Raw genomic sequence first — 15,027 nt, forward strand, 5'->3', positions numbered from 1 at the left:
AACCTAATGGTCATTCTAACAGAGCTTCAGACCATACAAGCTGCACTGCATCAATCAGGCATTTAGGGTAGAGTGGCTAGGAGGCACTCTTGTATAAAATTCATTTTAAAGACTCTAAGAGCACGAGAAAAAAAAGATTTTCTGGTCTGTCTGATGAGTACTATGTCTAGAGAAGACCAGACACTGGTCATCTACTACTTAATACTATCCCAACAGAAAAGCATGATGGTGGCAGCATCAGGCTATGGGGTGCTTCATAGCAGCAGGGACAAGAAGACTGGTCAAAATTGAGAAAAGGATGAATGCAACCAAATGCAGAGAGGATCTTTTAGAGAATCTGCTTCATAGTGCAATGGCACCTCAGACTGGGGTGATGGTCCACCTTTCAGCATTACAATGACAGCCAAGATGGTGCTGGAGTGGCTTTGGGACAAGTCTGCCTGTCCTTGAGTGGTCCAGCCAAAGGCCAGTCTTAAACTGCATAGAACATCTGTGGAGAGACCTGAAGATGGCAGTTTACAGATGCTTCTCATCCAATCTAGTAGAGCTTGGGAGGATCTGCAATGAAGAATGAGGTAATCTGTCATGAATCCAGGTGTGCAAAGTACGTAGAGACTCATCCCAAGAGGACTACATTGAGCTGTAACTGCTGCCAAAGGGGCTTCTACACAGTACTGAATAAAGGGTCCGATCAGTTTTGGATTTTTAATAAATTTGAAACTATTTCAGAAAACACATTTTCACTTTAACATTATGGGTTATTTGCACATTGAGGGGCAAAAATGGCAAAATTTATCCACATCAAATTTAAATCTACAACACAATAAAGTGTGCAGGAAGTGAAGGAGTGTGAATACTTTCTGAATCCATTATATATACAGCCATTAGTACTAACAAGTACAGAGTAGAATACTCTGATCTTACATGGGAGTCCTCCAAAACCCACATGTGGCAAGAACTGGATTTATGAATTTGATTGAGCAACACCAAACTAACATCGATGGACATTGATAGAATTGGTTATCTGCTTTATTTTTATTAGGTCACCAATTGGCTTTTCTGTGATGTACTGGTCTATTGGGGTCTACTGGGGATGGTTCTTGGAAAGACCAGTGGCCCACATTATCTATCTATCTATCTATCTATCTATCTATCTATCTATCTATCTATCTATCTATCTATCTATCTATCTATCTATCTATCTATCTATCTATCTATCTATCTATCTATCTATCTATCTATCTATCTATCTATCTATCTATCTATCTATCTATCTATCTATCTATCTTACAGCAAATCTGTGTAAAGCGCCTATACTGTATGGGTGAATGAAGGGACAAACAATTTTTAGTGACTGCAAAGAAAATCTCAAGTACGGTGTACCACCAAGTCCAAACGTGAGTTGTGCCCATTAAGAAAGGAAGCAAGAACATTTCAACTCCCACTTTCTTTCATTTACCATTTCATGTGAGAAATCAAAAAGTTTCCCAAGCTACTTACCCTACTGTTGGATCTACAGCAATTCCCATTGGAATTCCCAAACTTTCAGCAATCAGTGTCACTCAATTATTATTTATCCAGTCCACTGCTAGGTTTATAGGATAGTCAACTGATACATTTAAAACCAACTGGACGCTGGAGCCGTCAACATCAACAGAAAACACCTGCAACCCAAATAAAGAATTCTTGTTTAGAGATTAGCTGGTTTACATTTACTGGTGGATGATCTTGGAAAGACCAGAGGCCCACATTATCTATCTATCTATCTATCTATCTATCTATCTATCTATCTATCTATCTATCTATCTATCTATCTATCTATCTATCTATCTATCTATCTATCTATCTATCTATCTATCTATCTATCTATCTATCTATCTATCTATCTATCTATCTACCTACCTACCTATCTATCTATCTATCTATCTATCTATCTATCTATCTATCTATCTATCTATCTATCTATCTATCTATCTATCTATCTATCTATCTATCTATCTATCTATCTATCTATCTATCTATCTATCTATCTATCTCTGTTATAAGAGCACATTGCATACTGACGTCTTGTCATTTTAATTGTCGTTCTTGTTATTAGTTGTAATAAGACCACAAGTCCACATTAAAACATTACTTTCTGGCTACATGTGGAGAAATAAAACCAACAACTTAATAAAGAACACCTTCCAAAGCCTTGTGACTGAATGAACAGTTCAACACTATTGGTTTATTGTTATTATGGACAGCAAAGTCCAGTTTAATCTTGGATGTGAGCTCATGATCTCAAGTTTCACTGTTGGTCTTCATCAGCCTCACCGCCCTCCTTGTGGTCTCGGACAGGTCCAGGTTTTTCAGCTAACACCCATTGTCTGTCCTCTTGTATTCAGCTTATCCAACTTGCAGTGGCAGCTACTTTACCTGTCCCAGTGGGCGCTGTATTCACCAGAGCTGGCTTTGTGATGGCGATGACGATTGTGAAGACAATACTGATGAAACAGGATGTGGTATGTTTTATACTGAGTTTGTTTATAAATATGGGGTCATTAAAATAAAAATAAGATGAGACTTAAAAATGGAGTATCACCCAGGAGGATGACTTGACAATTCAACAGTGAGGAATGGAAATTCAGTCACCTTTTAATATTTTTATGGAAAACATTTTCATTTAGTTATGAGAATTTTTATTTTATTTTATTGATGTCTAATGAGGAACAGTGGATTCATTTGTTTTGGCTTGGAAGTCAGTGAAGGACATCATTAGCTGGAGCAACTATGGATGCATAAAGGCCTTGACTATGGTGTCACACTTGATTTGAGATGTTAGGACATTGTATTGGTGTTCGATTATTTTGTAGGGTTTACTTTGGACCACCTGATGCTCAAACTGAATGTAATAAATAAAATGTTGCTATCTTTTAGTATTCCCACCTAGCAGAGAAGCTTTTCTATTTTGATGTTGATGGACATTTCTGCATGACATTGTGTTCATCCATAGGTGGTCAAAGAATGGTTTGATGTGCATGACGGTGATTTAAGCCCAATATCAGAATTCTTCCAGTTAACAGATTTAGCACTTAAGGGAAACTCTAAGTGACTTTGTTATGTTTCTGGTTGAAGTTATGAGTATTTTTTTTTTTGTCGTTTCAGTTAATTTTAAGTTATTATTTTTTTCATGTCTGTTTGTTATTTCTGTTGATTTAATATGTGACTTAATGATTGTTCCTTTTACTCTCCTCTTCCTTTAAATGTATTTGTGCTCCTTGTTGTTTGTGGGAGGAGCTCTAAGAGGCGGGGCCACCCTGACATCACCACTCCTGACCCCTCCCTTAGCTCTTTAAACTCTCTCTGAAGCTCTCGGAGTTTCATTGAGTATTTTGTTTTCTGTGTCTGATTTTCTGGATTTTGGTACAAATCTCACTTTGTTATGAAAATTCTGATTTTTGCATTTTGTATTCAGACTTGTTTGTTGGTGATTGATTTTTTTGACAACTCCATAGTGTCTCCCTTTTCATTCTTTCATTGTGTTTTCTATTTTTTTGTTAATCAATCATTTATTTATGAAGATTCTTGTTTGGTCATTTTGCTACAGTCCAAGGGTTTGCGGTCATCCCTCCTCTTTTGGGGCTTTTATTATAATTGTTTTCTTCCTCCCCAACTCTCCATTTTTGGACCTGCTCCAGCTGAAGCCTGTAGGTAGCCTTAGGGGTCTGGCTGAAGTCAGATAATATAGGAGTCTGGCCTGTTTCCTGTCTTGTTTTAGGAAGCTTTACATCTATGTTTCCTTGGAAGAAACTCCATTTCATAACAGTTATTTCATATCTACAGTATGTTTTGTAATATGCTCTCCTAAGTTCCTTGTGTTTTGTGGGTGGAATGCCAAGGGGCAGAGTCCCCCTGATGTCACCTGCTGAACGATGGCCTTCAGCCTTTATATTTCAAAAGCTGAGAGTGGATCCTTTATTCGTAATATGCCACTTTCTTGTAAATATTGTTTTTTTTTGGTGTCTTGGATTAATGCTAATAATTTGAGATTTTGCTCTTCTTTACCTTTGATTGCCCAAGTCCTTTTAATTTATTTGTCCTTTATTACCATTTTTGTTATCGTATTGTTAAATAAATGCTTTCTTCCATTATAAATATTCTTTTTAGATTTGTTGCTCAAACCAAAGGTTTTTTTAGTTTTCTTTTCCCTTGAGTGGCATTTTAGGGCGTTTATAGTGATTTGAACTTTAAAAGCCTCTTCCTCCTCTTTGTGGCCTGGACAAGGCCCAAAGCCTGCCTGTGTGGTTAAGAGGTCAGGCTGCCTTGGGGTGAGCCCCTTTCAGCCTGCTTTTGTAGCTCATCTTCAAAGCCTCAACCCCTTTTGGTTATGTCTGGGACTCCATATTGTGACATCCCCTCAATGTGTGTTTTCTCCCTTGGTCGAAACAAGTGTAGATAAGCCCTTATTAATTCTTCACTTTTTTTTTTTTTTGTCTCTTGTTGGTAGAATTGTCCAATCGAGAGTGTTATCCTGGGGAGTGGCCGTGTCCCTCTAGCAGCCAGTGCATCCCACTTGAGAAAGTTTGTGACGGACGTGAAGACTGCACTTTTGGTGAAGATGAAACCAACACCACTGCAGGCAGGAACTGCAGTGAGTATTCTTAGCTTTAGGGAAATGCTCAAACTTAAAAACGTTAGTGTTTCATCAAACAAATATTTAAGAAACCACGGCTCCAGAGGGAACTCACAGACAATACTGGAACTGGAGGGATTTGATGGTGGTCAGCACTTACCTTTCAATAACTTCTATCATCTGTTACCATGTGGGGTAGGTTGAGGGTTGGGACACAATGAGAAGAGAAATCAGCTGAAGGAGTGAAGTAACACCGTCTGGCCAGAAATGAGGTGAAGAAGAGGGTGTGACTGGCTGTATGGAAGGGTGGATTGTTGGAGATTTAAAAAGTCTCACCAGAAACTATAAGATAACTCTGTAGAACAAACAGCATAGCATTCAGTATGTAGAAATGGCAGGATTTCCTCGTGGAGAGAGTTGGTCATCTGTGAAATGCACTCCTGGAGCATATTGTGGGGTGGGACAGGCTGTTGTTTTTCTAAAAGATCCAAGAGGAGGGGTCCCCAAGTTTAGGCCGGGGGTACCACTGTGGCTACGGTTTTCATTTCAGGCTGTTTCACAAATGAATACTTCAGTCTTACTTCTAAAAGATTTTATTGTTTAATTAGTCTTTTTAAAGAAACATGTGCTAGTATATTTACATGTAAACGAAATTCAGAAAAGTTCCATTTTTGCCGCATCTTTAAATGTTAACTTTCTTTATCCATATTCATTTTGATTCACCTTGTCCTGTGAAGGTAATTCCTTTACTTGTACCCAAACACTCTGAATTAGTGTAAGCTGCCATAATATGGGGTGTTCACAAGAAATATAACGATTTACTTCATGAGGTAGAAACACATAATAAGCAAGAATAACTGTATAAAATATTTGAAATATTAAAATTTGTGTTTCACTTTAAGTGTTTAAAGTCTAAATGTTCTTGATTGTAATAAAAATTTGGCATTTTCACCCTCCGTCTGAGGTCCATAGATGCCTAGTAAAGGATCAGAAATCAAAAATAACATTATATGCATAACCACTCGCAGTCTGGAGACCTGGGTTCGCTTCCCTGCGTGGAGTTTGCATGTTCTCCCCGTGTCTGCGTGGGTTTCCTCCTGGTGCTCCAGTTTCCTCCCACAGTCCAAAGACATGCAGGTTAGGTGCATTGGCAATCCTCAATTGTCCCTAGTGTGTGCTTGGTGTGTGGGTGTGTGTGTGTGTGCCCTGCGGCGGGCTGGCTCCCTGCTCGGGGTTTGTTTCCTGCCTTGCGGATTGGCTCCAGCAGACCCCTGTGACCCTGTAGTTAGGATATAGCGGGTTGGATAATGGTTGGTTGGTTGGTTGACCTTGAAATAGTCTAAACCGATACTTGTTTGAAGTTTGACCCTCTTTGAGGGTGTGACATTAGAGGGCGATGTCGCTGCTCTAACCCGACAGACAGACACTGACAACACGAGTTAAAAGCACCAAGAACTGATTTATTTTTTTTTCTTCTTCTTAAATAGTACTCTTCTAATTACCACAATCACAGGCAAACAGGCAATAAAGCACCATACATCACACAATTATCTGTTTTCTTTCTCCTCAACACCTCCCAGCAAGCTTTGTCTTACCTCCACCCGACTCTGGCTCCCTGCTAGGGTGTTTCGCGGCCCTTTATATATTGTATGACCCAGAAGTGCTTCTACTCTTCCATCCACGTGACTTGCCAGAACTTCCGGGTCAGATGGAGAAATCAAATTTTCCGTCAGCCTGGATGTACTTCTGGGCTTCCGTCCCCATGACTCGATTGTACTTCCAGGCTATGTTAAAAATATAAGTCTCCAAGTCCTCCTGCAGTGTCTCCTGATGGCACCCATGGTACCCAGCAGGGCCGTGGAAGCCGAACTCCAAATCCCATGGTGCCCTGTGGAAATTCTGGGCACCGTTATGCTGCAGGAAAGTTGCCATCTAGTGTCTCGGGGGAAACAGTGTCTGAAAGTAGCTGCCTTCCATTCTTGAGGAGTCCTGGCTGGGTTGAGCTGCCGGCCGTCCCTTACAAGGGCTTGGACCACCAGCAAAGAATCAGATATCAAAAATATTATCATATTGGTGATAAACAACCACAAAACAACATAAACTGATGTACCACATGACTATATTAGCATAGTATGCCTTTGTTTTCTTAAGTTTTGATAAAAGGAATACATTTGACCCTCTGATCCCATTAAGGGTTGAACCCCTGGGGTGTACAACTTCAGGTCCTTCTCATAATTTTTGCTGGAAACATCCATCGGTGTCGTTGTTATCATAAGGGTGTAATTTCCTGCACCAAATATGGCCCAAAATGTCCTAAAAAATTAGGGTTTTTCAGCTCTACACAGCCAAAAATATGGGGGGGGCGGTGTCCCAAAAGGCTGAAAGTCGTCACTGCAATAAATGAATGTACAAAAACTCAACAATATGAATTTTAAATGAAAGTTGTTATGCTTTTATTTAGCAAAAATATCTGCCAATGGAGTGAGCGAAATTTACTTGACAAAATTTCTTAAAGTAAGCTCAAAAATCGTAAATACAATTTTACTTCTTATAATACAGAGCACAAGATTTAATGTCACGATATAAATACTTTTCACTTGTTTAGATTTCGTTTTATGCAGTGTTGCATAACTACCATATATACTCGCGTATAAGTCGGGTCATGAAACCTGAAAAATCGATCATAAAATCAGACCCCGACTTATACGCCCGTCCTCAAATATGACACTTACATTTTATTTATTTTTTTTTAACATCTTCTTGCTTCCTCCAATCTCACACCAGTTTCTCAGACACATCGGATTTTGTTGCAGCAGCGCAGCTAACAATTTCTTTTGCCACTTCAACGGCTTTTAATATTTTCTTCTGATTGAACGCTCCATCGTAGATAAGGGATGCTCTTACAATAAAGGTGTATGAGGAGGTGAGATACAAAAAAAACACAAATCAATGCAAACGTCACTTCGGAATAGTGCGGGTATTACTGTGTGGTCACGTAGGCACAATACATAGAAATAAAAGGCCGTGTGCTCCGTGGTTACTCTCTCAGGTGGGCGTTAGCATATCGTAATCTCTTGGACCAATAGCGTGAGTTTTCCGCATTCGACTTATATGACCGACATTATAAAATACCGGAAATTAAACGGTAAAATCAAGCCCTGACTTATCTGCAGGAGAACTTAACTGCGGTAGATGTCAAGAAAAATTGAATGGTATATCATATGTTGGCTGCAGTGGGCTGGTGCCCTGCCCGGGTTTTGTTTCCTGCCTTGCGCCCTGTGTTGGCTGGGATTGGCTCCAGCAGACCCCCCCTCCAGTGACCCTGTAGTTCGGATATAGCGGGTTGGATAATGGATGGATGGATCATATGTTGGAGTTTTCTCACACTGGTGAGTTAGGAAGGGCCGGACAAAAAAATAAACGAAATGATTTCAAAGCATTTAGAACTACTTATAAACACAAAAAAGTCTTATTTATTCAAATCCATATACCTGTATTAAAGAAACAATTAAGATCTGCAATCATAAACCATACTAAAAGGCCTTAGCCTTACCCCCAATCAGAACAGAGAGTTACTTAGTAATAGAAAAGAAAAACTACTTATGAAATAAAATAACAGAGGAGTCTTGTAGTGTCACAGGCACAACCTCAGCAGACTTATTATAAAGCAACATTAAATTTAATATCTCACTCAGACTGGTCTGCACCTCACCTCAAACAAATCAAGCACGTTGGGTTTTGTCTAAAGTTGTAGACCCCAAAAAAGCTCAAAGTCTTCTAGACATCAAGCCGAGGTGACCGGTGTGTCATACGTGGAGCTTCTCTCATACTGGTGAGTCAAGAGTTGCCAGACAAAAAGAAAACTGAAGCGATTTCAGAGCACTCAGAACACAATATTGGTAATTAGTGAAGACACGGGTGCAAATGACACTGAATACTAAAGGGAAGCAGCTACCGTACTGTAGCACCGAATTCACTTTGAGGTAATTCATAAGAAAGGTTTTAAATGACCAGAACATTAAAAAGAGTGGTATTTTAAACAGCAGGACTCAGGGTAGACTCTGCCATATCGGCCAACCTATGTGATCTCCTTGAGTGGCAAAGTTTTTATGGGGCAGCATTTAGAATTACCATCAGGGTGTTCTGGGTTTGTGCCCAGGACCCCGATAAGGTAAAGGACCTTTTGAGAAATCACCCCCCACACCCGACTTGATGAAATGGTGGAGTGTCTGTGCACCGAAATCACCAAGGTGGACCAAAACTCAATGAGGGGAAAAATCACCAATGGGAACTTCCCTTACTCGATGAACCAATCAAGTGTCTGCACATCAATAAAACGATCTCCACAAAGGGGAACCCCTTCCATCCCAATCTTTAATATGACATCCATATGCAATTCATGTAGAATCTCAAAGTGGATTAGCACATCCCACAGCTCTGGAATCAGCAATAATGTGTATTGCAATGGTCTTTAAGACTAAATGGTCTTGGTGTGACATTTTCACTTTTGCCTATGGTAACCAATACGCTAGAGCTGGACCTGACAATAATTAATGTCACACATTGCCCAAAAAATGTAGCCAACCCATTTTACAATTTCAGGGTTAATACAAGAAAAGGCAGAAACTGGGAAGTTTCAGCTTGTTTAATAAAGGCAGGAGTCCAGTGAAAAGTAGAAGGTGGTTGGAGGAAACACCTGCAGTTAAGGTGGTCTGCAGACCTGAAATGGAAGACCACCTTAGTGAAGCCTTTTATTGCTAATTAGCACATGTATAAATGTAACATTGAAGTAGTGTCTCTGCCTTAACATTCAGTGACATTTACCGCTCATCACTAATTGTCAGTATTTGGATACAATTTAGATAGATAGATAGATAGATAGATAGATAGATAGATAGATAGATAGATAGATAGATAGATAGATAGATAGATAGATAGATAGATAGATAGATAGATAGATAGATAGATAGATAGATAGATAGATAGATACTTTATTAATCCCAAGGGGAAATTCACAAGGATTTAATTTAAGGAGCAAACTCCTCAGAAATAAGAGGAATTGAAAGAAAATAAATTTTAAAAGACAGATAAGTGTTTAAACCCCTGAGAAAGAAGACACATTTCTGAATGTATTGTTTATGCAAAGATCACACACTACAGCAGTAATCTGAATGCAGAATAAGAAAAGAAAAATACAGCCAGCTGAACAGTTAGACCAGTGAGACATACGAGTGACTTGTGGAACTGTAGCCACTGTGGCACAACAGGAAGGAACCTGACCAAGAGTTTCAGTCAGACTGACAGAAGGAAGGATCAGTTCATCATGGACCATCCACCTTCCATTTGTAACTGACTATAACGAGCAGTCATCAGACAAAGCATCAAAAAAAAATCCATGGTAATATGTTTTTTACTCTCCATCTTCCTACAGGCATTGCAAATTGTGCATCACTGAGCTGTGAACACAGATGTCACCAGTCTCCTTCTGGAGGGACCTGCTACTGCCCATCGGGATTTGTACTTAACAACAATGATAGCCGCTCATGTCGAGGTAATGGTTTCTATCACAGTCAAGTTGCTCCTCTGATTGTTGTGCCACATTAGATGAAGACATGGATTTGTCGAGGGACCAGAAGAAAAGGCATTTATTGTTATTGCTTTGCCAGGCTGAGTTCAAAATCAAAAGTTGAATACGCTTACCCTAAAACAAAAACCGGGAGGCGTTTGTCATAATAACGATTATTTTGTCTTGTGCGGTAGTTTATAATTTTTTTTTACATCGATGAAAATGTTTTAAGAGTTCTGAATTGTTTTTATTTATTTTGACATAGTTTATTTTTCATTTTGCTTTGGCTGTTTATGTTTTTATTTATGCAATATGCGGTGGGTGATGTGATCCCACGATTGGCTCCCAGATGACGTTGCTGGACATTTGCTAGAAATGTCTCTGTTATTTACCATTTGGTCATGGGATTTGTATACGCTGAAGGTGTATCACACACATTTGTAGTAATAAAGTGCGTTCCTTTGTCATTCCAATAGATGGAGCATCACAAACATCTGTAGTACTAAAATGCATTGCATTTGTCATTCCAACAGATGGCACATCACAAACACTAGCACTGCTTTTACAAAACCTATATAAAATGGTGTTTAACAGAAGAATATGCATTGCATTTGTCATTCCAACAGGTGGCACATCATAAACACTAGCACTGCTTTTACAAAACCTATATAACATGGTGTTTAACAGAGGAATATGCATTGCATTTGTCATTCCAACAGGTGGCACATCACAAACACTAGCACTGCTTTTACAAAACCTATACAAAATGGTGTTTAACAGAGGAATATGCATTGCATTTGTCATTCCAACAGGTGGCACATCACAAACACTAGCACTGCTTTTACAAAACCTATACAAAATGGTGTTTAACAGAGGAATATGCATTGCATTTGTCATTCCAACAGGTGGCACATCACAAACACTAGCACTGCTTTTACAAAACCTATATAAAATGGTGTTTAACAGAAGAATATGCATTGCATTTGTCATTCCAACAGGTGGCACATCATAAATACTAGCACTGCTTTTACGGCACTCCAGCCGCCATAAAAAACCTCACACTAGTTCCACTCCATCTGAATTAGTGTGGTGCTGAGGTGTCACCTGTTGCATGGACGCACTGTGGTCCAAATCTGGATCCTGAGTTGGTTTGTCATGTGGTGGGTGCAGCAATGCGCTGTATCAGTGCCTGCTCCTAGCCTCCTCCTCCTCCTCCTTCATATGAAATGGTGTACAACATAGGAATATGCATTGCATTTGTCATTCTAACAGAAGGAGCATCACAAACATCTGTAGTACTAAAATGCATTGCCTTTGTCATTCCAACAGATGGCACATCACAAACACTAGCACTGCTTTTACAAAACCTATATAAAATGGTGTATAACAGAGGAATATGCATTGCATTTGTCATTGCAACAGGTGGCACATCACAAACACTAGCACTGCTTTTACAAATCCCATATGAAATAGTGGCAGAATTGGCACTCCAGTCACCATAAAAAACCTCACACTAGTTCCACTTCATCTGAACTAGTGTGGTGCTGAGGTGTCACCCATTGCATGGCTGTACTCGGGTCCTAATCTGAATCCTGAGTTGGTTTGCCATGTGGTGGGTGCAGCAATGCGCTGTATCAGCACCTGCTCCTAACCTTGAAATGGAGTATAACAGAGTAGGATGTATTGCATTTGTTATTCTAACAGAAGGAGCATCATAAACATCTGTAGTACTAAAATGCATTGCTGTTGTCATTCCAACAGGTGGCACATCACAAACATTAGCACCGCTTATACAAATTCTATACCAAATGGTAAATAACAGACATATTCATTGCATATGCCATTCCAACAGAATGCACGTCTCAGAAACGGTAATAATAAAATGCATTACACCTGTTTAAAGCTGAGCCGCCTGATCTAGTATTGTCTTGACTTTGCTTGTTCCTAATTCTATCCCCATTGTTTCAGTTGGCAGTCTTAGTGCTTCCTGTGTTCAGGCTCCATTCTTTTTAAGCAAAATGGACTAAAGGATGGGTGAATGATTAGATGCTTGAATGAGGAGAAAATAAAGAATTCCTGATTTGTGAAAAACTGATGGATAGTTTGACAGAAATTTTTGAATTAAATCATTTATTCATTGTTTAGATTTTGATGACTGCAAGACTTGGGGTGTTTGTGACCAGCTTTGTGAAGACAGAATTGGAAGTCACAGATGCAGTTGTCTACCTGGATATGTCCTGGAACAGCACAGACACTGCCGAGCAAACACTTCATGTAAGTAACGTTCACGGGACAGGTGGTCTTGGTACACTTGGGACAGAATTGCATCTCACCAAGTTTACCACCTAGAGTGCCTTTTAATGCCTACGGGATGGCATAGCTCATAAATTCTACTCAACGCCATAGTTACTTCTTACATCGAAGATTGCAATTTTGGCTGGCATTCCCAATCAACCCCTTCATCGACTTCAACTCATCCAGATCTCTGCAGCACAGACTATCACAGGCTGCAAGTCCACACAACATGCCACCCCTCTACTCATTCAACTTTATTGACTTCCTGTGTCCCATCAGATACACTTTAAAAAATACTCTTAACAATTAAAGCCCTTCATGATCTCCCTCTAACCTATCTGGCAGATCTTCAGATTTACACTCCCAGTCAGCCCTTAAGACCTTCATCTGCAGGTATATTTTCTATAACCTTAGTGCTATTGTACCAGGGCTTTCTCTTATGCTGCACTCAAACTCTGGAATTCACATCCTCCTCCTCCTCATATTTGATCACATGACTCTCTTACTAAATTTTAAACTGCTGATCAAACTCATTTCTTTAAGCTGGCTTGAGGACTTTGAATTGTCTTGTTGAAGTTATCATGTTGGTTTATTATGTTTTATGCTCTTAATGTTACTGTTTTGTATTACCACTCATTTTAGGCTGTGTGAGGTGACCTTGAGTGTCAAAAAATGTGCCTTAAATGAAATATATTATCTACTAGCTGTACCCCGTGGCTTCGCCCACATAGTAATAAAACGGGATAAACTTTAAAAACAATGGACGTTGGCACTGTATCTGATGGTGTTCAGCTCTGACGGGAAAGCGTACCCCACATGGGGAGAAAAGCACATGGCTGTGATATCTCTGGCAATCAGCAGCTACCCTCGAAAACACACGGAGCTCTAATCTCTCTCTCAAAAACATCAAGCGTTACTCCTTAACAATCTGTAGATGATAATGTCTGTTGAACAAACAGGTATCGCTAGCTAAGCAGAAGTGAGGTGCACTCCAACACATGGCGAGACGTAGACCAACTCGAATAGAGGATGGTGAGTGAATGAGGAAGGCCCCGCCCCCCTGCTCTCAGCCCACAGCCACTCTCTTGATTTTCATAAATACATCGGTACTGCAAGCGAACTATGGTACTCAACGCGATGAGAGGAGTCGCAAAATCAACCAGAAAGTTCAAGTAAACTATAGAAAACAAGCAGATCTAAATCCGTTAAGTTATTCTCTCGTAAAAAGCGGACAGAACCACAACATTTTTTAAACTGTTTCTTAGCGAGCACCTATGTGCCAAGGGTAACCTCCATTCCAAATTTCAAGTCCCAAGTCCTCTGGAGATTTCATGATGAGTGAGACAGTGGTATTTAGCTTTTATATATATCGACATATAAAATGCTAGAGGTTATATCCATCTATCACATGATTACACGTGATTACCAATGAATCACTGGACCTAGGTCTTAAACAAAAGCTTATGATACACACTGGTGAAGCAAAAAATGTGATTAGCAGCAACACTCATAAGAGAAACTAATCGAGGAGTTGACATGGCAGAGAGAGAGAGATGAGCAGCAACGTCTGCTGAGTGTGACGAAAATAGTAGAAACTGATCACGTGATTCGTACTTGTGAAATGTGTCGCTGCTGTGAAGTTATCAGGGTTTGCGTCTTTCTTATGGTAAACTTGATAGAAAAACTGATTGTGAAAGGGACACGGGAGAGAGAAGAAGAGCAGCAACATCAGCTGAGTGCAAGGAAGATTGTAGAAGCTGATGAAGTGATAGTGCCTTTTCTATCTATCTATCTATCTATCTATCTATCTATCTATCTATCTATCTATCTATCTATCTATCTATCTATCTATCTATCTATCTATCTATCTATCTATCTATCTATCTATCTATCTATCTATCTATCTATCTATCTATCAGCAAATCTGTGTAAAGCGCCTATACTGTATGGGTGAATCAAGGGACAAACAATTTTTAGTGACTGCAAAGAAAATCTCAAGGACGGTGCACCACCAAGTCCAAACTTGAGTTGTGCCCTATTAAGAAAGGAAGCAAGAACATTTCAACTCCCACTTTCTTTCATTTACCATTTCATGTGAGAAATCAAAAAGTTTCCCAAGCTACTTACAGTACCCTACTGTTGGATCCACATCAATTCCCGTTGGAATTCCCAGACTTTCAGCAATCAGTGTAACTCGGTTACTCCGGTCTAAATCCACCATGTCTATCCTGTTCACTCTTCCTTCCACAACATACAATTTATTGTTTATCCAGTCCACGGCTAGGTTTACAGAATGGTCAACTGATACATTTAAAACCACCTGGACGTGGGAGCCGTCAACATCAACTAAAAACACCTGCAACCCAAATAAAGAATCCTTGTTTAGAGATTAGCTGGTTTACATTTACTGGGGATGGATCTTGGAAAGACCAGAGGCCCACATTATCTATCTATCTATCTATCTATCTATCTATCTATCTATCTATCTATCTATCTATCTATCTATCTATCTATCTATCTATCTATCTATCTATCTATCTATCTATCTATC

At 39.5% G+C, this 15,027-nt stretch overlaps 1 protein-coding gene across 1 annotated transcript in view; it reads left to right on the top strand.

Moving 5' to 3' along the window:
- The window catches only part of lrp2a (low density lipoprotein receptor-related protein 2a), a 357,969-nt gene that overhangs the window by 82,098 nt on the left and 260,844 nt on the right, over positions 1 to 15,027 (top strand). The window contains 4 exon segments of the mRNA XM_051930710.1: positions 2,388 to 2,504; positions 4,490 to 4,633; positions 10,047 to 10,166; positions 12,327 to 12,455. Coding sequence (XP_051786670.1) covers positions 2,388 to 2,504; positions 4,490 to 4,633; positions 10,047 to 10,166; positions 12,327 to 12,455 — 510 coding nt within the window.

This window comes from Erpetoichthys calabaricus, chromosome 8 (assembly GCF_900747795.2).
Source record: "Erpetoichthys calabaricus chromosome 8, fErpCal1.3, whole genome shotgun sequence".
Taxonomy (NCBI): Eukaryota; Metazoa; Chordata; class Cladistia; order Polypteriformes; family Polypteridae; genus Erpetoichthys; species Erpetoichthys calabaricus.